General features: G+C 49.0%; 1 protein-coding gene across 4 annotated transcripts in view; it reads left to right on the top strand.

Moving 5' to 3' along the window:
- A4galt (alpha 1,4-galactosyltransferase (P blood group)) overlaps positions 1-9627 on the top strand; it is a 23826-nt gene extending 14199 nt beyond the window's left edge. For 2 of the 4 annotated variants that reach the window (XM_028788747.1, XM_028788748.1), the window contains exons 2-3: positions 6085-6229; positions 7975-9627. In XM_028788747.1, the coding sequence (XP_028644580.1) occupies positions 7989-9071 (1083 nt within the window). In that variant the 5' untranslated portion in view covers positions 6085-6229; positions 7975-7988 and the 3' untranslated portion in view covers positions 9072-9627. Of the gene's footprint in view, positions 1-6084; positions 6266-7974 lie in introns of all 4 variants that reach the window. The other 2 variants (XM_028788749.1, XM_028788750.1) reach the window with 2 other exon arrangements.
- Positions 9628-20726: the final 11099 nt, after the last annotated feature.

Below are 20726 nucleotides of genomic sequence, written 5' to 3'. Positions count from 1 at the left end.
CCCTCTCCTCCTCTTCCTTCTTCCCCTCCCCTCCCCTCCTCTCCTCTCCTCCCCTCTCCTTTTCTTTCTTCCCCTCCCCTCCCCTCCTCTCCTCTCCTCTCCTCCTCTCTCCTCTTCTTTCTTCCCCTCCCCTCCTCTCCTCTCCTTCCTTCTCCCCTCCCCTCTCCTCTCCTCCCCCTCCCTAAGCGTTGCCAGCTCCCAGGCTCTTCCCTCTCTCTCAGCTACTCATTCTCAGTACAGCCCTGCTATCTCCGCTCCACTCTAGCCTTCGACCTTTCTTGCCCACACTCTTTCTTTTGTGCACGCCCCACCCCCATCTCTCTGCTCTACTCCTGCTTTTCTCATGACCAGGTCCATATTCAGTCTACTTCTTTCTCTCTTTGCTCTGGACTCTTCCAGATGCCTCCAGCTGTTCTCTCCCTGGTAGCTTCAATAAGAACTTTCCCTTAATGTGGGAACAAAGGAAATAACAGACTTATCTCCAGGAGCAGCTGTGAGGAGACAGATGACTTTACTCTGGGTGATTCAAGGGTTATATAGTTTTGGGAAAGCCGGTAGGAATATCCAGGGTAGCCAAAGATCATTGGCTGAAGGCTAAGATACTGAGATGCCTCATTGTCTTGAGGAGGCGTTCCAGGGATCTCAGGTGCTTGCTGAATGAGTTCTTAATGGGAGAAGGACTCGAACCTGTAATCTAACCAAGGCTACATGACAATCTGCAGGCAGAAGCATTGTCAGGGTTTTGAGTTCCCCACATGAAGTCAGAGAAAGAGAAGTCCTGCAGGTAAGGGAGCCTGCCATCTTGCACCAACCTCTGAAGACTCTCTGGACAATGGTAGACTTTGGCTTTAATTAGCAGGACAACACCTTAACAATACCATCTGGCAGTCATGTTGTTAGTTTGAACACCCTTCTAGTCTACTTAGGCCACACCTCCTGAATCACTGGAGTTGTCTGAGGTCCTGGCTCCTGGGTCCGTGTGCATCCATCCCCTTCCCCCCTGCTTCAGTGCCCTGGATACCCATCACAGGTGCTTTGGGACATGCTTACACGTGGGTGAGAGTTTGGGTTTTCTCTGTACCCTCAATTCTCTAAAGCTATAACTTATTTATTTCTCTGTACTGTGTTTGATTCCATAGAAGAGGAACTAAGCACACGACTAAGCTATCCTTTTATTCCCATTGGGACAGAGAATCCTCTCTTCCTCTCCATTGCTTTTGTGTGAGACCGCTGAAATAGACCCTCTGTGATTAGGGGGAAGGCTTTTATTGTGTGTGGATAAAAGAGAGAGAACATCCAGAGGCATCTGATACAGTCCCAAGCAGAGAGAGGGAGAGAGAGAGGGAGAGAGAGCATAGACTGGACTTGGCCAGGGCTATCTGGGAGAAAAAAATATGGATAGCAGAGACTAGAAAGAATATTGAGGAAAGAAGAGCAGAGGGTGGAGGGAAAACCTTGACATTATATACAGAATGATTATATACAGAATGAAGGGGTACCTGGGAAGGTGGGAGCCTAGCATCATACAGAAGGAATGGGGAAGGTTAGAAGGGCCAGGATGCTAGCTTTGAGATGTTTAACAAGTATCTATAAATAGGGGTTGGAGGAGCCTGGTGGCCAGTGTGGGCTTTAATATGCTGATAGGCACCACAGGTGTATGTCAATGGAGAGCTATCTTAGTTTGGGTTTTCTATGGCTATGAAGAGACACCAGGAGCACAGCCGCTCTTATAAAGGAAAACATTTAATTGGGGCTGGCTTAAAGTTTCCAAGGTTTGCCTAGAGAGATGGCTTAGTGGTTGGGACCACTGACTGCTTTTCTGGAAGTCCCAGGTTCAATTCTCAGCACACCCATGGCATCTCACAATTGTCTGTAACTCCAAGATCTGACACCCTCACACAGGCATACATGTGGACAAAACACCAATGTACATTAAAAAAAAGTTTCAGAGGTTTAGTCCATTATCATCATTGGCAGGAAGCATGGGGCACACAGGCAGACATGGTGCTGGAGAAGGACCTGAGAGATCTACATTTGACTACAACCCATAATGGGTCTAACTTGAGCATAGGAGACCTCAAAGCCTGCCCCCACAGTGACACTTCTTTCAGTAAAGCCACACCTACTCCAACAAGACCATACCTCCTAATAGTGACACTCCCTGGGCCAAGCATTCAAACACATGAGTCTGGGGGGTCGGGAGTGCTATACCTGTTCAAACCACCACCAGGCACCATATGTCCCTTCTGCCAGCGGCAAGGGAAACAATACTTTTTGGTGAAGAGATTCCTGAGGAATGCTGGCTTTTATCTAACTGCCAGAAATCCTTCTATCGTCCGGCTTGAGCTGAGTCTAGACTCAATTTTGGACCAAGTCAATGGACCTGACACAATTCCTTTTTTTTTAAGGCGGGGTCTTATAGCTCAGCTTTGTCACTATACAAGCAAAGATGACCTTGAAGGTCTCATCTTCCTGCCTCTGGCTCCCAACTGCTAGAATTATAGGCACGTGCCACCCCATGCCTGTCTTGTGTGGTGCTGAGGATGGATGGAATCCACTCTACCAACTGCACTACTTTAACAGCCCAGCCCCCACGGGACTTCTATCCTTTCTTCAGGCATGTAGCATCCCTGATCGCCAGGAAGCAAAGTGGAATGGGAACCCTCTTTCCCTTGCCCTGGGTGAGCCCATACCCTGGGCCTCCTATAGCCCCCTGGAGCCTGGGGGCCGATGAGACAGTCTCTAATGCACAGGCAAGGGACCCAAGGCTAGGGAGGTGACTTGTCCTGTGGCATGTGTCCTGTACACAGTCCTCCTCACAGGGAAGGGGTACTGAAGTGGACTGGGGACGCTGGGATACCTTAGTCGTTGTCTAAGCAGGGGAGAAGGCAACAGAAAAGGACCTGATTTGACTGCACTAGAAGCAAGAGAAACCATAGAGCTGGGAGTGTGTTCTGACCATTCACTCCTGAGAACTGGGAGATAGTATTAAAAAAGAGGGCCAGTTCTGGTCAAAGGCATTCTGCTGAACTTTGAAATCCCTAACCTTAGAGCCTGCCCTAGTAGCTCTCCTGTCCCAGCCTTCCTCCCTGTCACAGATGCCTGACAAACACACCTGTCACTGTGGTCTGTGAGACCTTTCAGGCAGGGCCCTAGATACCCCTCATGTTCTCCAAGCCAGTAAGGCTTAGAGCCTCCACCCAACCTGGGGCTTTGTCTTACCCATCCTGGACTCACCCCATCCAAGCCTGAGTTTCTCTGGTGGCCTGAAAACCCCAGCAGACTTGCCCATGCTCACTAACGGGGACACCACCACCGATTCTGCTTTGCAAGGACCTCCTGGAACTCCCACTGTACAGCCCCTGCTCAGCTCCTCAGGTTCCAGTTCCCTCATTCTCCTAAGTGTGTCCCCACGAGACCCTGCTTGGTGGTTGAATAGAGTCTTCTGTATTTTTCTTGTACTTTATGAGAGGACCCCTAGATAGGGCTGCAAATCCTGTCTGCAGAGGCCTGAGGAGGGAACTGGTGGGGTACCACACATAGGAAACCTGGGTGGGGGCCTTGTCTGAATGAGCATTTCTCGTGCCTGTGTCCCCGTGTCCCCATCAGAACACCTGACTCTCCATTGGTTCATTCTCTTGGCAGTCAGCCCAGAGGTGGGATCTGTGGGGTTCAGTGTGGTCTGCATCTGACCACCCTCATGGCTCATGGTCAGCCAGGGAAGCAGATGGAAGTCCATCCATTAAGAGTGTTGCGCTCGGGTTGGAAAACAGTGCTGGACCCGGTGCCAAGCTCTGTCTCTGCCAGCCTGTATTTCTGCCCAGTCTCATTGCCTGCAGTGAATCATGGAGAGAGAGTCCTGATAACAGGCAGCCGGGGTAGGGCTTGGAGCAGCAGTGTGACCAGTTAACACACTACCTGAAAATAGCTCCCTGCCCTAGGGAAGGAAGCCTGGGGGTAGCAGGGAGGTAACAGGGACATACCAGGCTCTTCTGACAAGGGCTTGGACTTGGGGTATATCTACAAGGCCCACGGACTTGGGGTATATCTACAAGGCCCACCGAGTAGGAGGTGGGACCGTGCTTTGAGTCTAAAGTCACATGGGTATTGAACTGTGGCCAACTTGGCTGGGTACATAACTTCTATTCCTGGATCTTCAGCTCCATATTTGATACCTAATATGGCCTGAGTCTAGCGCCTCCAGTCGTGAACAGGCACACCTTACCCCACCTCAGGCCTGGTCTCCACCCCTATATACCATGGTCTCAATACTCAGGGGGTACATCTGCAGATGGCTGTCCATACATCTACCTGTAGTCTTACTGGGTTCCCCGGGGGACAGGGGCAGGTAGATCTCCGAGTTCCAGGACAGCCAGGGCTACACAGAGAAACCCTGTCTTTCTTGAAAAATAAAACAAATCAAAATGCTTATGACCAAAATAGCCTCACTTCCCAAAGGAGGAGGACAGAGCTGGTGTCTTTCCGGGGTCGGTCTCAGCTCTGCCGCATATATGACTCTGGCTGGGCTTCCAAGCAGCTCACTGGCTCCAGCTTTGCTCACTCCCTGGTGCTCTTGGTCATTTAAAGCTGCCCCGCTACTCAGCCACCAATCTCCTGGCTCCTAGACTTCTCACGCCTTGGTTCAGTTGCTGACTCGCCTACCTGCCCACGTGTTGACACCTGTGGAGCCAGACAGGACTCCAGGTGCTGAACAAATATAAACACCATATATGCTTTTCCTTGATGAACATCTCATCCCACCAGGAAGGGAGGTTGGGAGCAAGATCGTGAGTTCGAGGTTAACCTGAGCTCGGAGACAACAAAAAACGTAAGGCTGTGATCTAGCTGAGTTTGTAAAGTGTTTGCCTTGCTCACATGAAGCAGTGTGGAAGGGGGATCGGAAGTTCAGGGGCATCTTTGGGCTCTATGGTAAATTGGAGACTAGGAAACTAGTCTAGACACCCTTGTTGGGTGTCTTAGGGTTTTATTGTGACCATGGCAACTTTTTTTTTTTTTTTAAGATGGTTGTGAGCCATCATGTGGTTGCTGGGAATTGAACTCAGGACCTCTGGAAGAGCAGTCAGTGCTCTTAACCACAGAACCGTCTCTCCAGCCCCCCAGATTAAAACATGTTTTAAAACTCATTTTACTTATATGTGTTTACCTCTCTGTGTGCATGCATACATGTGTTTGTAAGCAGAGCCAGAAAGGGAGGGGCACTGTGTCTCTTAGACTTGGAATTACAGGCATTTGTGACCCAATCGTTGTGGGGTCTGAAGTCCAGTTTCATGCAGCAGCAGTCACTCTTGTCCACTGGGCCATCTCTAGCCTCAAAGTTTGTTTTTTGTTTTATTTTGAGACAGGGTTTCTCTGTATACTCCTAGCTGTCTTGGAACTGAACTCTGTAGACTAGGCTGGCCTCAGACTCAGATCTGTCTGCCTCTGCCTCCTGAGTGCTGGGATTAAAGGCATGTAAGACCATACCTACAATTCATTTTTAAATAGCCTTTGGCTATGTTGCCCAAGCTGGTCCTTCCAACCTGTGCCTGAACTCAAATGTCCCCCACTCACTGTGTACAACTCTTGGGTTTATTTCATCTTGTCCTGGTTTTTGACTTTTGAGACAAGGTTTTACTATGTAGCCCAGGCTGGCCTGAAACTTATAGCGATCCTCCTGCCTCTACCTCTCCAGGGCTGAGATTCAGCCTTGGACTCATTTGCTGTGTATGAGCTGATCCAGGTCAAGTATATGAGCTGCCTTCCTCGGTGTCTCCCACAGCCCCTTCCAGCCTCTGGTGCCAACAAAGATGTATGCTCCTATTGACCAGTGCCTTCTCCATTTGACTGGCTCTTCCTGGTCCCCAGCCCAAGTGCCACTTCACCCAGGGAATTCCAGTCAATTGGATTGTCCTTTCGTTTCCAGACAGTGTTCCCACATGGTTGAGCATAGGCAAATGTGCTCAGTTTCACAACAGGGCCGGACTCTGAAAGTCAGAGCTGAGTGTCTTGCCCTTCTGGATGGGAGGGTGTAGTTGCTGACGGCCTCTAGCTACCTCAGACTTTTTTGCCTTCCATCTTTTACAGGTGGGCTTGGCAGCCCTGAGCATGAGAGGACAGGCTGTATACTCCTGTTGGCACAGAAGATCAGCTCCTAACCCAGTGCACACGTCTAAGATGCCTGCAGGCTGCTAGGACCTGCCCATCTCCTTGTCATGGACTGCCCAGGCTGGTCAGTAGCTCTGTAACCTGAAGAAAGTTCAGCAAGGTGACTCAAACCCCATCCCTGTGGGATGATAATTCCAAGAGGCATAGGAGGGACTCTGTTCTCAGCTCCTGGTGAGACCTACCTGGCTAGGTCTAGTCCTGTGACCTCTTTCCACTCAAAATTTCTGGTTTCTAATGTCAAAGTAATGTACAATTGGCCGGGTAGTGGTGGTGTATGCTTTTAATCTCAGCATTCAGGAGGCAGAAGCAGGTGGATCTCTGTGAGTTCAAGGCCAGCCTGATCTCTAGTCTACAGAGCCAGTTCTATAACATCACATCCAGGGCTACACAGAGAAATCCTGTCTCCACAAAACCAAAAACTCACAAAACAGATGCAGCTGTCCTCTGGAGTAGCCAAGGACCTGAGGGATGTGACTGAGCCCAGAACATACAGCAGGTATGGGGTTAATGTTCTGGTTATAGGTCTGAGTTGATCCAGTGAACCACTCTTAACTACTGCCTTCCAGGGCTAGCTACCTCCCAGGCAGCCCACCGCATCCACCCCTCCCGTGCACACCCTGCCACTTTCTGCCTGGGGACAGCATGAGGAGTCTAGACTGTCCATTTCCTCCTCCTAGAGGCAGAGGTGAGGAGAGGCAAGGATTAACCCGTGTCAGGTTGCCTGTAGGGTTTAGCAGGTTTGTATGTGTGAAATGCTCCGTTGGTTAGATGGCCAATATTTATTGAAAGAGCAAATATATGAAGCATGTGAGCATGGCGGGACATAGCTGCAGTCCCAGCGCTTGGGAGGCTGAGGCAGGAGAATCATGAGTCAAAAAAAATAGCCTGGTCTATATAGTGGACTTAAGGTCCACCTCACCAACTCAGAAAGTCTGCCAGGTGTAGTAGCACATGCTGTTGTTAATCCTATAGAAGCCCTGAGTTTGGTCCCTAAGACCCATGTTGGGCGACTCACATTCACCCGTAGCTCGAGGTGATCCAACAGTCAGTCTCTTTTGGTCTCTGCAGGCATACATGTGTGTGTAATGCCCCTCCTCCCAGTAATTAGAAATGAAATGACTTCAGTCTAGAGAGCTGCCCCAGTGTTTGCGAGCACTGGCGCTCTTCCAGCAGACCCAGGTTTGATTTCCAGCACCCACATGATACTGCTCACAACCTCCCATTTCCAGTCCCAGGGGATCCAGTACCCTCCTCTGGTCTTCAAGGTCACTTCATACATGTGGTACACAGATATACACACAGGGAAAACACACCCATGCACATAAAATAAATAGTATATAATAAATAAATCCTTAGGGGGGAAAAAGCACATGGCCCAAGTATCCTTCCATCTCTGTCCCCCCAGGTTGGTGTTCTATGCGAGCTCTGCTGTTTCTGTCTTTTCCATGGGTTCCCTGGATCTGAACTCAGGTTCTCATACTTGGGCATTTGACCTACTGAGACATCTCTGCAATCCTAAGCCCAGATCGTCATGCCAACTGTGTTTGAGGCATTCAGTGGCCTGTCTTTGAGTAAACCAAAGCCTGTTCGTGGAGCAGAAGAAGGGTCAAAGGACAAGCCACCACCCCAATATCCAGAAGAGGCAGACTCAGTCAGGCAGAGGGTATTCTGTGGCAGAGTTGTTGTTTCTGACTGTCCTTGCACGTGCTAGACTGGCTGTACACTGTGAGACACATTGCTTCTGGTCCCTAGGCACTCACAGGTTTATTACACATGGCCTACCTGAACGCTGATGCTTGTGTTTTACAGACAAGTCAATCCTTATGGGCATTTCCTGTTCTGATCTGGAGGAGACCATGTCCAGGCCCCACAACTGCCTGCTGCGGATGCTCAGGGGCACCCCCAGACAGCGGGTCTTTGCCTTCTTCATTATCAGCTTCAAGTTCACGTTCTTGGTCTCCATCCTGATCTACTGGCACACTGTGGGTGCACCCAAGGACCAAAGACAGCAGTATAGCCTGCCAGTGGACTTCCCTTGCCCCCAGCTGACCTTTCCTAGAGTGTCTGCCCCAGGCAACATCTTCTTCCTAGAGACATCCGACAAGACCAGTCCCAGCTTTCTGTTTATGTGTTCTGTGGAATCAGCTGCCAGGGTACACCCTGAGTCCGAGGTGGTGGTGCTCATGAAAGGGCTGCCTAGAGACACTGCAGCCCGGCCCCGGAACTTTGGCATCTCTCTTCTGAGCTGTTTTCCCAATGTTCGGATACAACCTCTGGACCTGCAAGAACTGTTTGAGGACACACCACTGGCAGCCTGGTACTTGGAGGCACAGCACAGGTGGGAGCCTTATCTGTTGCCAGTCCTGTCTGATGCTTCCAGAATCGCACTCCTCTGGAAGTTTGGTGGTATCTACCTGGACACGGACTTCATCGTCCTCAAGAATCTGCGCAACCTGACCAACATGTTAGGCCTCCAATCTCGCTACATCCTCAATGGCGCCTTCCTAGCCTTCGAGCGCAAGCATGAGTTCTTGGCGCTGTGCATGCGTGACTTTGTGGCCCACTACAACGGTTGGATTTGGGGCCACCAGGGCCCCCAACTGCTTACCCGAGTCTTCAAGAAGTGGTGTTCCATCCACAGCCTGCAAGAGAGCCATGCTTGCCATGGGGTCACTGCCCTGCCCCCCGAGGCCTTCTATCCCATCCCCTGGCAGAACTGGAAAAAATACTTTGAAGACATCAGCCCCAAGGAGCTGGCCCAGCTGCTCAATGCCACCTATGCTGTTCATGTGTGGAACATGAAAAGTCAGGGTACACACCTAGAGGCCACGTCCAGGGCTCTGCTGGCTCAGCTACATGCCCGGTATTGCCCTATGACACATAGAGCAATGAAGATGTACTTGTGACGGCCCTGAGATGTACTCAGGCCTCCGGGCTGAGGTCATATCATATCAACACTGTTCCTCCCTTTCCAGGGAGGCTAGATGAGCAGAAAGGAAAAGGGGGCTCTGAGATGCTGCTGTTGACTTTAGAGGAGACCGAGCTGGCCTAGGGACCACACCTGCCCCTCCAGGCCAGAGGGAGACTGGTGGATACATTTTGTCCAGTGTTCTAGGCTGACCAGTAATTCCAGAATTACTAGTATCTGGGGCCTTAATGGGCGTGATCACAAGAACACTAAAGAACATTCTAAGGTAGCTGGAAGACAGTTGGTTAGAGGTGAGGTCAGGAGCAGAACTCTGGAAAACCTGTGTAGAAATTCGAAGGGAAAAGGATCTGGCACTCTCAGCCTCCTGAGCCCAAGGGGAGGAGCAGAGCTCCCTGGGACACTGCTCTGAAGATCTGTCACAGGCTGTTCCAGTGTTCAGGGATGTGGAAATTCTTTAGGCTCCTTAAAAGGGTTTTTAAATCCCCTTCGTGATGTAGACATGGGAGCTATAATAAAGATGACTCACCAACATGTACCGCCTCATGGTCACGTAGCACAGTTGTGGACGTAGACTTCTGCACACACTGTTCTACAGATGGGAGCGGGCTGGAGGGTGGCCACTTCATTGGGGTCACAAAATTCACTTGGAGAGGCTGTGCTCAGAACTGGATGGCTGGCTGACATGGCGTGGGAGCAGTCTGTGGTCCCTCCTCACCCCTCGAGGTTCACAAATAGCTAAGGTGGAGTTCTAGCCTACTTGGAACCCTTGATAAGCCTAGATTTATTTTAGCCTAAATGGGGCTCAGTATGAAGACCAAGGTGTGAGAATAGGGCTAGCCACAGCCAAGCCTGGAAGGGGACTCTGGCCCTACCTTGGAAGCCTGGCCAAGCTACTGGTAACTTCTGGAAGTGTCCTGCTATGCAGTACTAGGAACATCTCTGCAGCCATAGCTGACTCTTCTCTTGGATGGCTGGGCATCCCCATAAGGTGGGAAGTCAGGAGGCTGCCGGGAGCTCTAGACTGCTCTCCAGCCTGTGTTCTTTCCTGCACGTGTGCAGTAAAGAGATGAGTTGCCTGGTTCCAAAGGTATTCAAGAGCTGATGAGGTTTCTGGTGAAGACAACAAGTTGTAAGCCAATTATTTCTCTAGTCAATCATTTGAAAAGGTCTCAACTGTAGGGGCTGGAGTAATGGCTCATCCATTAAGAGCGTCTTTGCTACTTTCCCAGAGGACCTGAGATTGCTTGCCCAAGTTTGGTCAGGCAGCTCACAACCACTTGTAACTCCAGCTCCAAGAGCTCTGATGTCTTCTGGATTCCACTAGCTCCTGAACCCACATGTCTTCATAGCCACATATACCCTCAATCTCTACAGTCCAGGCTGGCCGGCGTGCAGTTTACTGTAAATCTCCTGTCTCAGTCTCCCACGAGGGGTTTTAGGCATGAGCCACTTTGCCCAGCTTCACTGATCTTTAATTTCTTTTTGTTTTAGAATGGCAGGCATTACTCTAACAACACAGACACTCTTTATGACTGTACATACGGAAAAAGTGAGATGATCCCTTAGGGTTGGGGGTTGTTCGGCCTCATGATGGTTGTTGTATAGTGACACCCTAAACATGCTTGCACACAGAAGTGAAATCCATCACTCCCTCCCCATAAACCCTTCCATAGCTCCCTGATTGCAAAACGAATCGCTTAGGCCCAGCATTCAAGGATGGGGGATGGCCCACCCCCATCACCTCAACCCCCACTCCTCTTCTCCAACCACACTAAACTCATATTCTTGCCCCCTTAGAACTCTCTCATAGCAGCACCTTGACTCCACACCCCTGCCATGTTGCCTGCAGCATCTCTCCCAAACATCTTCACTACCTAGGATGCAGACGGCCTCTTAGGAAGCCTTTCTGGGACTGAGCCTCCTCCAGCCACACAGCACCTGGGGATCATCCCAGCTTAGCTGATTCTCAGCCTGTCTCAGCAAAGGTCTAGAAAGTGAGTCTGAGCCAGGTGGTGGTGGCGCATACCTTTAATCCCAGCACTTGGGAGGCAGAGGCAGGCAGATTTCTGAGTTCGAGGCCAGCCTGGTCTTCAGAGTGAGTTCCAGGACAGCCTGGGCTACACAGAGAAACCCTGTCTCAAAAAACCAAAAAAAAGAAAAGAAAAAAGAAAAAGAAAGTGAGTCTGGGCCAAGTATATCTCAGGGTCCTTCCCAGGGTCGGGCTCAGAATCCCATGTAGCCAGGTGAGGGTCTCAAATCTTCTTATCCCCTGCAGAGCTGAGAACTCAGAAGGGCTGGCCTTGCTCTACTGCTTGCTCCTTTGGATACATCAGTCTGAGACTTGGCCACCGGGCCTCTCCGTACAGTGGATGGAACAGTTTCAGAGTGCTCTCTGAAGTCCTGTGAGCAGGCCTCCTGACAGATCCAGGAGGCGGCTCTGGTCCCAGACCTTAAGTCATGTCTAGCTGGGCCATATCCAGAAGCAGAGATCTGAATGTTGGTCTACGAATTAACAACTGAACAGAGAGGCTCTTCTTCCAAACAGCCCGTGTCTCGCCCAGCCACTCCACTCTGGATCTCTTATTCCAGCTGCTGTAAACTGCCAGTCAAGGATCCAGCACACCAGAAATAACAGCGTACCCTGGAGAATAGGCAGAAAGTAGGGAGGCAGGGCCTGGATGACAGGAGCGAAGGGCTGACTCATTCCTAGATGAGAGAGAGGCCTTGGGGCCTAGTGAGGGGATTCCGGCATCTACCATCACAGGCCTCGCTCACACACTTCCTGGGCTGGGAAGTCTTGCTGAATGTCCAAGTAAAAGTCCTTTGCCAGCTGCCAGCCTCTGAGTTGTAGCCAGTTTCCTCTTGTTACTGTTTTGCAGAGAGGAGCTATGCTGGCTTCCAACATGGATGCGACTACCAAAGGAGCCACACTGTATGCACCGTGGTTATCACATTCTGTCTCCCATGTCGGGGAATGGAGGTTCAGTCTAGACCCCATGTGATTTTAGAGATTGCTGGGGCAGGCTTGTGGGGCTGTGTGGGCTGGGAGCTGGGTATTCTTATAGCTTCAATGCACCCACAGACTAGACCCTCAGACCTTGCCTCACACACAGTTCCCTGCAGGGACCCCTCACCCCACCCTCTGCTTAGGCCTGATTCCAGTATTTTCTCCTACCTTGGCTCAAACCCCAAAGGGTAGATACCCTGGCAACCTCAGACTGCCTCTTTCTGGAGAAGTCAGAACATTCAGCTGCGCAGCTGGATTCTGAGAAAGGAGAAGGGAGGGGTTGCCTGGGTGGAACACATCCTGGGGACATGAAATCAGATCCCCGGCCCTACGGTTTCTCACTGGCTAGTCTGTTTACAGATACTTTTATCCATGGCTGAGGAGGACAGAACACATAGGGGCTCAAGGCAAGCTGTGTATCGATTACCTAATGAAGATTCCAGGCTGGCCAGCCAGGCACTGGCCAGCAGAAAAGTCTTTCCCAGCAGCTCAGGGCTAGGGGACTAATTTCCCCTGGCTGCTATATCAACATTAAGCCTCTTGTTTAAATATTAAATTGGACCGCCTGAACAGAGGCCAAGGCTTGATGAGTGCTTTGGGCCCCATTCCTGGAAGTCTGCTTTCTTGCTGGGGTTCTTACAAACCTCTGCTTAGGGCCAGTTGGGCGCTAGGCATGCTGGGAATTTTGTGAGGCTGGAAGTCTGGAGTGGGCAAAGATTCACATGTGATCTCTCCTGGAGCAGGGTGGCGGAGGGAAGCAAGCATGAACTACTTAGGGTCGCTTGCTGTAGTAAACACCACAACCAGAAGCAACTCAGGGAGGAAAGGGTTTATTTCATTTCTCAGTTTGTACTCCATCATCCAGAGAAGTCAGGGCAGAATTCAAACAAGGCAAGAATCTCGAGGCTGAAGCTGATACAGAGGCCATGGAGAGTGTGACGCTTATTGGCTGGCTCCTCATGGCTGGCTAACTTTGCTTTCTTTCTTATGGAACCAGTCATTATGCCCAGGGATAGCCCCACCCATAATGGGCTGGGTCCTCCTGACATTAAGAAAATGCACCCAGGCTGGCTCACAGGTCAATCTGGTGGAGGCATTTTCTCAATTGATGTATTTTTTTTCTTCCAAAATGATGTTAGTTTTGTGTCCATTTGACATAAAACTAGCCAGCCTAAAGTACTTCCAGTAGAGTCTGGACAGGAGGAAGCAAGCCATTTGGTGGTGACAGTGAAGTGGAGACCAGAAGCCATTCCTGATGTCCCTAATTCACCAACAAAACACAAACTCCACCCAGTTCTGCCAACTCTCAAAGAGAGGCAAGTGAGACCCCAGAGGCGTCTAGCTGCCATTGCACCAGATGAGAACCTAATATTGTCTATGATGGATTGGAACAGTATCCTGAAAGCTGCTGTAACAAACATCCCAGTGGTTTGCAAAAGATCTTGTCTGCCTCCCTGAGCTGTAGTTTGTAGAGGATTCAGCTACAGCCACTTTCCAGTCAACCAAACAGGTGCACACTAGTGTCCAATAGCGGATATCTTTAAGGACATAATCCAGTTATATGACTGGATTTACTCACATCCCATCTGGCTGAATTTAATATGACCACATCCTACGCAGGGACTGAAGAAGAAGAAGGAATTGAGACCCTCAGACTAAATGACTAATGGTTTCCTCTCATGTTGCCTGCCTCTACCATCAGACTGTGAGCTCCTCTCTCAAGTCTGATCTATCCGTGAGCCTGGCTTCATCATGCCTGAGTCCTTACACGAGGAAGACCCATGACTGCTTGCTAAATGAATAGAAGAGGTCCCGGTAACTGAATGAATAAAACAGAGTCCATGCTATCATTTGCTGTTGAATGCCCCTAAAGATGTATTCCTGGGGAATGGTGGAACCTCAGGGCTTTGGCCTGATGGGAGATTTGTAGGTCATTAGAGGCATGCCCTCAAAGGGGATTGTGGGACCCAGCCCCTTCCTGTTTTGCTCACTGGGATGAAGTAAGCAGTGTATTCTCCCCTTTGCCATTCAGTACCCCACCTGAAGTCTAAACACCTACCTAGCCATGGATTGTAATGTCTATAATTCTGAGCCAAAGCAAACCTTTCTCTTTCTCAAGCTGACCAGCCAGCCCGGGGCCTCTCTTACAGTCACAGAAAACAAGAAAGCATGCCTAGACAAGAACCTTGCCAATTATTTTATCACAAAAATTTAATGCACAAAGCACAGAGGTATGCCCATTAAGTTCAGCACTTATGCGGTAGAGGCAGAAGGATTGCAAGTTTGTGGCCAGCCTCAGCTATGTATTAAGTTTGAGGCTAGCCTGGGTTACATGAGATCTTGTCTCAAAAAAAAAAAAATCAGAAAAGGAAGAGAGAATTTTCATAATCCAGTTACATGACTTGAATTTACTCACATCCCATCTGGCTAAATTTAATATGACCACATCCTGCACAGGGACTGAAGAAGAAGAAACTGAGAACCTCAGACTGAATGACCTAAGGCTGGTTTCCGCTCATGTCGAGTGCCTCTACCATCAGACTGTGAGCTCCTCTCAAGTCTGATCTATCCGTGAGCCTTTAATATGGCACTTAGGAAAAGAAGTGAGACAAGCCATCAGAAGGGGCAGAGCTGAAGAAGGAGGAGTGGTCTCTCCCAAGAAGCAACTGCCACACCTGGAGATGGGCAGCAGGAGAGGAGGCAGAGCCCTTGAGCTAGTGTTTAGAGCAGCTACAAAGTGGGAACAATGCAGTAGAACATGATTTGGGGTATAGCTGGGCAGTTAGCAACTCGTAGGGAAGGCCTGCCTTCAGGGCCTGAAGGATGAGCTAGTCCTTGTGGCTCGAAGTAAGAAGGAACAGGGTGAGACGGTCTCTTCGGTCTCCTCCAGCAGGGCTGGGTCTCATTCTTCCACCTTAGCCATTATCCCTTCAGGCTCAAGCTGGGACTGCAGACAGCAGGACTCACTCCAGTGTCCCCGGTTTTCAGGCTACCAGCTTCAGGCTGTGGTGATACCATCAGCTTCCCAGTGTTGAGAACTGGAAAGGGCATTTCTGTGGCGCTGTAGGGGACACAGAGGTCTCTGTGCTTACAGACACAGAGAAGCGTTCCTTCAAGGAAGGGAATGCAAAACTTATTTGCTGTCCAGAAGGCTGGATCAAATGTGCTTTCTAGCCATGTGACTGGAGCCATACCAGACCCTCCTCCAGACCCTTCTTGTAAACTTGTTTTTCTCAGCCTATCTGAAGAACCCATCTTTATGGAAGGTATCACATGTACTATTCAAAGAGTTCTGATGGATTTCATTTACTTTGTTCCTCTAAGAGATTTAGATAATGCTCTGGTGTGACCTCAGGTTTGAGTTAATCATCACAAGGACAGTCTATCACCAGATTGTGCTGTGTGTAGATATGCCTAAACTAAACAGCTCAGAGCCTGCTCCTAAAGTTTGGGCTCACTGGCTACTGAGTCGTGGAATTCTGAACTACCTCCCATGACTTCTTCCTCTGCTATCAATTAAGGTCACAGAGACCCTCAAATTTCCCTACTTCCCTACCGTTGCTGGATCTTTAATCATACTGTGAACCCAAGATTTTGTTATTAACTGAAAAAAAACCTGTTTGTAGTTGTGGTCTGGTTCAGCCTTAGCATACACCTCTAACCCCTCTGGCTGGAATGCAGACATGCCCTTAGTACACATGTGTAGAAGGAAGCAGCCATGTTTGAAAGTGATGTGTAATTGAGTGGCAGATGAAGTGATGAACCAGAGAAAGATTTGACACAATAGGATATGCCCAGCTCTCACAGGAAGAGACAGGAAAGGGAAGCTACTTGAAGGGCAGTGCATAGGAAAGGAGGGAGGTAGTTTTATCAAGAGTTTTAATGAGACAGGTTGAAGAGAGAACAAACTAGACACAAGTGAAGACAGAATGAGCCAGAGAATGAGAAGGAGCCAGAAGATTAGATTGCCAGAGTAAGTCTGAAGCCAAGCAGAGCAACTCAGTCAGAGGCTGAGAGAGAAGGAAGCCAGATTGAATCAGTCATCTTGGAGAGGACTTTTGAGCCAGAAGAGCTGAGTTGACCAGCCAGCCAGAGTTCAGAAAGAACTAGAAAGGGTGAGCTTATTCAGCAGTAAGTCTCAGAGACTGAAGATATTCTAGGCCTGGATAAGATTGTACAGAGGCTAGAAGCTTCCAGGATTAGGCCTAGGTTAACAGATGGAGGCAATAAGCCTCAGAGGCAGTTACTACAGGAGAATGAAAGTTACATGTACACCCTATAGGCTGCGTTACACTGGCTCAGCCAACTCACTGTACCTGTAAGCCAGAATCAGTGTGCTTATGTTCAGCCCCCAGCTGGGGTCATAACGCCTGCTTTGTCATCAGGCTGCCATCCTTGTGTCACATCTGGCTGGTGTCACAGGTACAAGAGCCTACTAACCACCTACTCTAGCCTAGAACATTCCCTCTGGAGTTTGGGTGACAGCTGCATATTTGCACACACTGTGTTGTATTGCTGAGCCAAGGTGGGGACGAAGTGGGGGGTATCATCTTGACCCCAGAGGGCTGCCCCCAACTTCCATCACTATAGAGAGAATATCTTGTGTATTGTATGGATACATCACCTGTCAATTAAAAAGCCTGTGGCCGGTGGCTTAGACAGGAAATGGGAGGTGGGACATTTGGGAGGCAGAGAGAATTCTGGGATAGAGCCAGGTGGGAGATTCACTTGGGAAGACTCGCTGAACACAGCCACATGGCAGAATGTAGGTTAAAATAAATGAGATATTTTAAATTATATCTAGTAAGAGAAGAGCTTAACTATATGGCCAAGGTGTTTATAAATATATTTTGAGTCTGAGTGTTGTTTCTGTCATGGAGATGAGAGAAAGAACTGGCCATAACGTCCACACATCACCCTTCACCCCAGGGCAAAACCGGGGTGGGGGGGTGGGGGTGGAGCTAAACAGTGAAGGTACAGTTGAGTGTGTAGTGCTTACCTAGCCTGCATGAAGCCCTGGGTTTGATCCTAGTGTTGGTGAATGCCTGTAATCCCAGAATTTGAGGACTGGAAGCAGCAGGAGAAGGTCAAGGTTATCCCCTCTATAATCAGGAAAGTGATGTATCCCAACAGTCCAGGCACTGAGCTGCGTACTTGATGGTGTGGTCAAGAAGGAGCTGGTGTGACGTCAAGCATCTGTGGTCCCAGCACTCACACGGCTAACCCAGGATGATCAATGCAAGCTCGAGGCTAACTTGTATTATGCAGCAAGTTCTGAATGCAGCCGGAGCTACGAAGTGAGACCTTGTCTTTAAAAATAAAACAAGACAGGCTGTAGCTTGGTTGCCTAGCGTGCACATAGCCCTGAGTTCAGTTCCAAGCACCGCAAAAACTCAACACGGTGATCCACATGTAAAATACCTGTAATGCTAGCACTTAGGAGGTGGAGGCAGGAGGATCAGTAGTTTGAGCTCATCCTTGGCTATACAACAAGTTTGAGGGCCAACCTAGGCTACATGAGTCCCTGTGTCAATACAAAATCCACACCGAGCACAGTGGTGCTTTTTTTTTTTAAACTAGGTATATTTATTTTATGTGTATAAATGTTTGTTTTGCCTGTATGTATGTATGTATGTATATATATATATATATATATATATATATATATATATATATATGTACCACATGTGTTTCTGGTGCCCTCAAAGACCAAAAGAAGTATCATATCCCCAGAACTGAAGTTACAGGCAGTTGTCAGCCACCATGTGGGTGCTGGAAATCAAACCTGGGACCTCTGCGAGAGTAACTAGTAGCTCTTAACCACTAACCCATCCCTCTAGCCCCAACATGGTTCATATTTTAATCCCAGCACTTGGGAGGCAGAGGCAGGTGGATCTCTGAATTCCAGGCCAGTCAGGGCTGTGCAGAGACCCTTTCTCAATAGCAACAGAAGGGTGTGCAGTGACATCACAGGGCTGTGGGCCTCAGTGGCTGAATCTGAGATTCCCCTGCAGATGTGTGGTACCAACATTGTGTGTATTAACTTAGACTTCCACTCCAGAACTCCCTCAACCTCTCTCAGTCAAAAGAACCTCTGGACTGCTGTAAGTGTCTATTTACAGAGCCAAGCCAAACTTTGTGGTCTCTTTGTCTGTCTGGGGCCGATAGCAGGATAGTTAGGTGGGCTACCTCAGTTTTTCTATTTGTTTATTTATTTATTTATTTATTTATTTATCTGAGTTTGTGCATGTTTGTATGTGTGCCATGATGTGAATGAATGACTTTAGGGAATCACTGTTCTCCTCTACCTCAGGGTATTAGACTACCTGGACTGAGTGTGTGTGTGTGTGATTGTGTTTGTGTGATTGTGTGTATGTGATACCCATATCCTTGTGTATACGTGATACACATACTCACTCATCCACAGTCACAGTTGAGTCATGGGTGAGTATGTGGGAGTATGTGTGGTATTGGTGTGAGTGTATGAGTGTGTGTATGTGTGTCTGTGAGTGCACGTGTGTTGAGGGGTGTGACTGTGTGAGTGCATGTGTTTATGTGCGTGTGAGTGTGTGCAAGGGCACCTGTGTATATTTGTGTGCGTGTGTATGAGTGTTGTGTGTTAGTGGCTCTGTATGTGAGTATATATGTGTGGTGTGTGGTCTGCATATATGTGAGGATGACAGAGGTAGACACTACCTGTTTTCCTATCTCCCGAAATTACTCTCCACTTTCTTTTTTTCTCTCCTTTATTTTCACTTTATGTGTATGGGTGTTTTGCCAGCATGTCTGTCTCTGTGTCACATGTGTGCAGTACCTTCAGAGGCCTGAAACATGTCAGGTCCCCTGGACTAGAGTTGCAGGTGTTTACGAGCCTCCATGTGTGTTCTCACAACTGAACTTAGGTCCACTGCAAGAGCAGTCAGTGCTCTTAACTGACGAGCGAGCCATCCCTCCAGCCCCTGCCTTATTTTTTAAGATGGGGTCTCTCACCAAACCTGGAGCTCACTAGTTATCTAGAATGGCTTGTCAGTGAGCCCCTGGGACCTGCCCGTGTGTATTTCCTCAGCACAAGGTTGACAGAAGTGGTCCACTCCCAGCAGCCTTTGCCCCACAGTGGGTTCTGAGTATCTAACTCAGGTCTTTCCTCATGCTTGTGTACCACGGGCGTTACCAGCTGAGCCTTCTCCCCAGGCCCTTTGCAGAAGGATTTCTGCTTCTCCTAAGGTTGTCCAGTCTGACTAGGCACTGATGCCTATAGGGTTGTCCATCCCAGAGAGGGGCCACAGGTGAGGATGGAAAACCTCAGTTCTAAAAATTACATGTGATAACTGACAGTCATGACAGCAGTCATGAGATGGTGAGCCACCTCAAAAGTGAGGTAAGAGCTGACCAAGCAGCTCTTAACCACTAAGCCATCTCTCCAGCTGTGCTCCTGGAACCAACAGCTGGACATCCTGTCTTTTCAATGATAAACCTCCCTGTCCCACAATACTGCCCAACGCTGGCCTGCCTCGTCATCGCTGTGCTAGAGGCTCCAGTCATCCCTCCCCCAGTTCTGCCTCGCTACACCCCAAGCCTTTAGCTTTCCCCATTTTGTCTCCTACCCTCAAGAAATCGCCAGCTGTCTGCCAGGCTGCAGAGAAGCCACATGTGCCTAAATATTTCTTTCCTGGGAAGTGCTATACCCTAGGCATGCTGGGAAGTCAGGCCTAAGGAGAAAACTCAGAATCAATTAAAAAAAATGACTCATGTTTTGGTAAAAGGGGGTAAAAGGAATAATGTTTTATAAGCTTTCTCCTGGACACTGTACAACAGTTGTAAACTCTCCAGCTTCTCAGAGAGGCTGCAGGAAAACCCTGTCTCCAAGCAGTGACTGATTTTTCCATTTGGACATTTTTTTTTCCATTTCAGTTTTAAATGTAATTCAACACCCAGATCAATCATGAAAGGTCAGGACTGAGGTTAAGGAAAAGCAGTTCATCTGAGGGAATGACAGAAGATGGGTGAGCATACAGCCCAGCCCTGCTGCCTCCTGCAACCACAGGACTGGCAGGGACCAGAGACATCCTGAGCTAGCTGCTGGGACCCTAGCTAGGCAACATCTTCTAGACATGAGAGTTTCAGGCATGAAACAGGAAGATAGAATTAATAACAACCTAGACAACAAAGGCTTGTTTTCTCTGAGGTAGGAGGCTAGAAAGTGGAGAATCGGGATTCAATTAGTGATGCCCCCCAAATCAGCTGAACATCCCAGGCTTCTGAAATCTTTCTCTACCTCTAAATGTGCAGCTTTTGTTTCATGGTCCTCGGTGGCTGCTTCAGCTCCTGCCATTGTATCCACATTCACCCTGCAGAGCTAGCCTGGAGGTCACGGCTACCTTGCTACTCCTCTGTTTATTTCTTATTTGTTCTTATTTTATAAGTACAAGTGCTTCCCTGCACATGTGTATGTGTGCCATACAGTTGCCTGGTGCCCATGGAGACCAGAAGAGGGAGTTAGATCTCCTGGACCTTGAGTTACAGGTGATTATGAGTCACTATGTAGATGCTGGGAACTGAACCCCATCCTCTAGAAGAACAGCAAGTGCTCTTAACCACTGAGCCATCTCTCCAGCCCTGAATGAA

Source organism: Grammomys surdaster, unplaced genomic scaffold (assembly GCF_004785775.1).
Source record: "Grammomys surdaster isolate TR1022 unplaced genomic scaffold, NIH_TR_1.0 125767, whole genome shotgun sequence".
Classification (NCBI taxonomy): domain Eukaryota; kingdom Metazoa; phylum Chordata; class Mammalia; order Rodentia; family Muridae; genus Grammomys; species Grammomys surdaster.
This window is presented reverse-complemented; position numbering and strand designations above follow the sequence as displayed.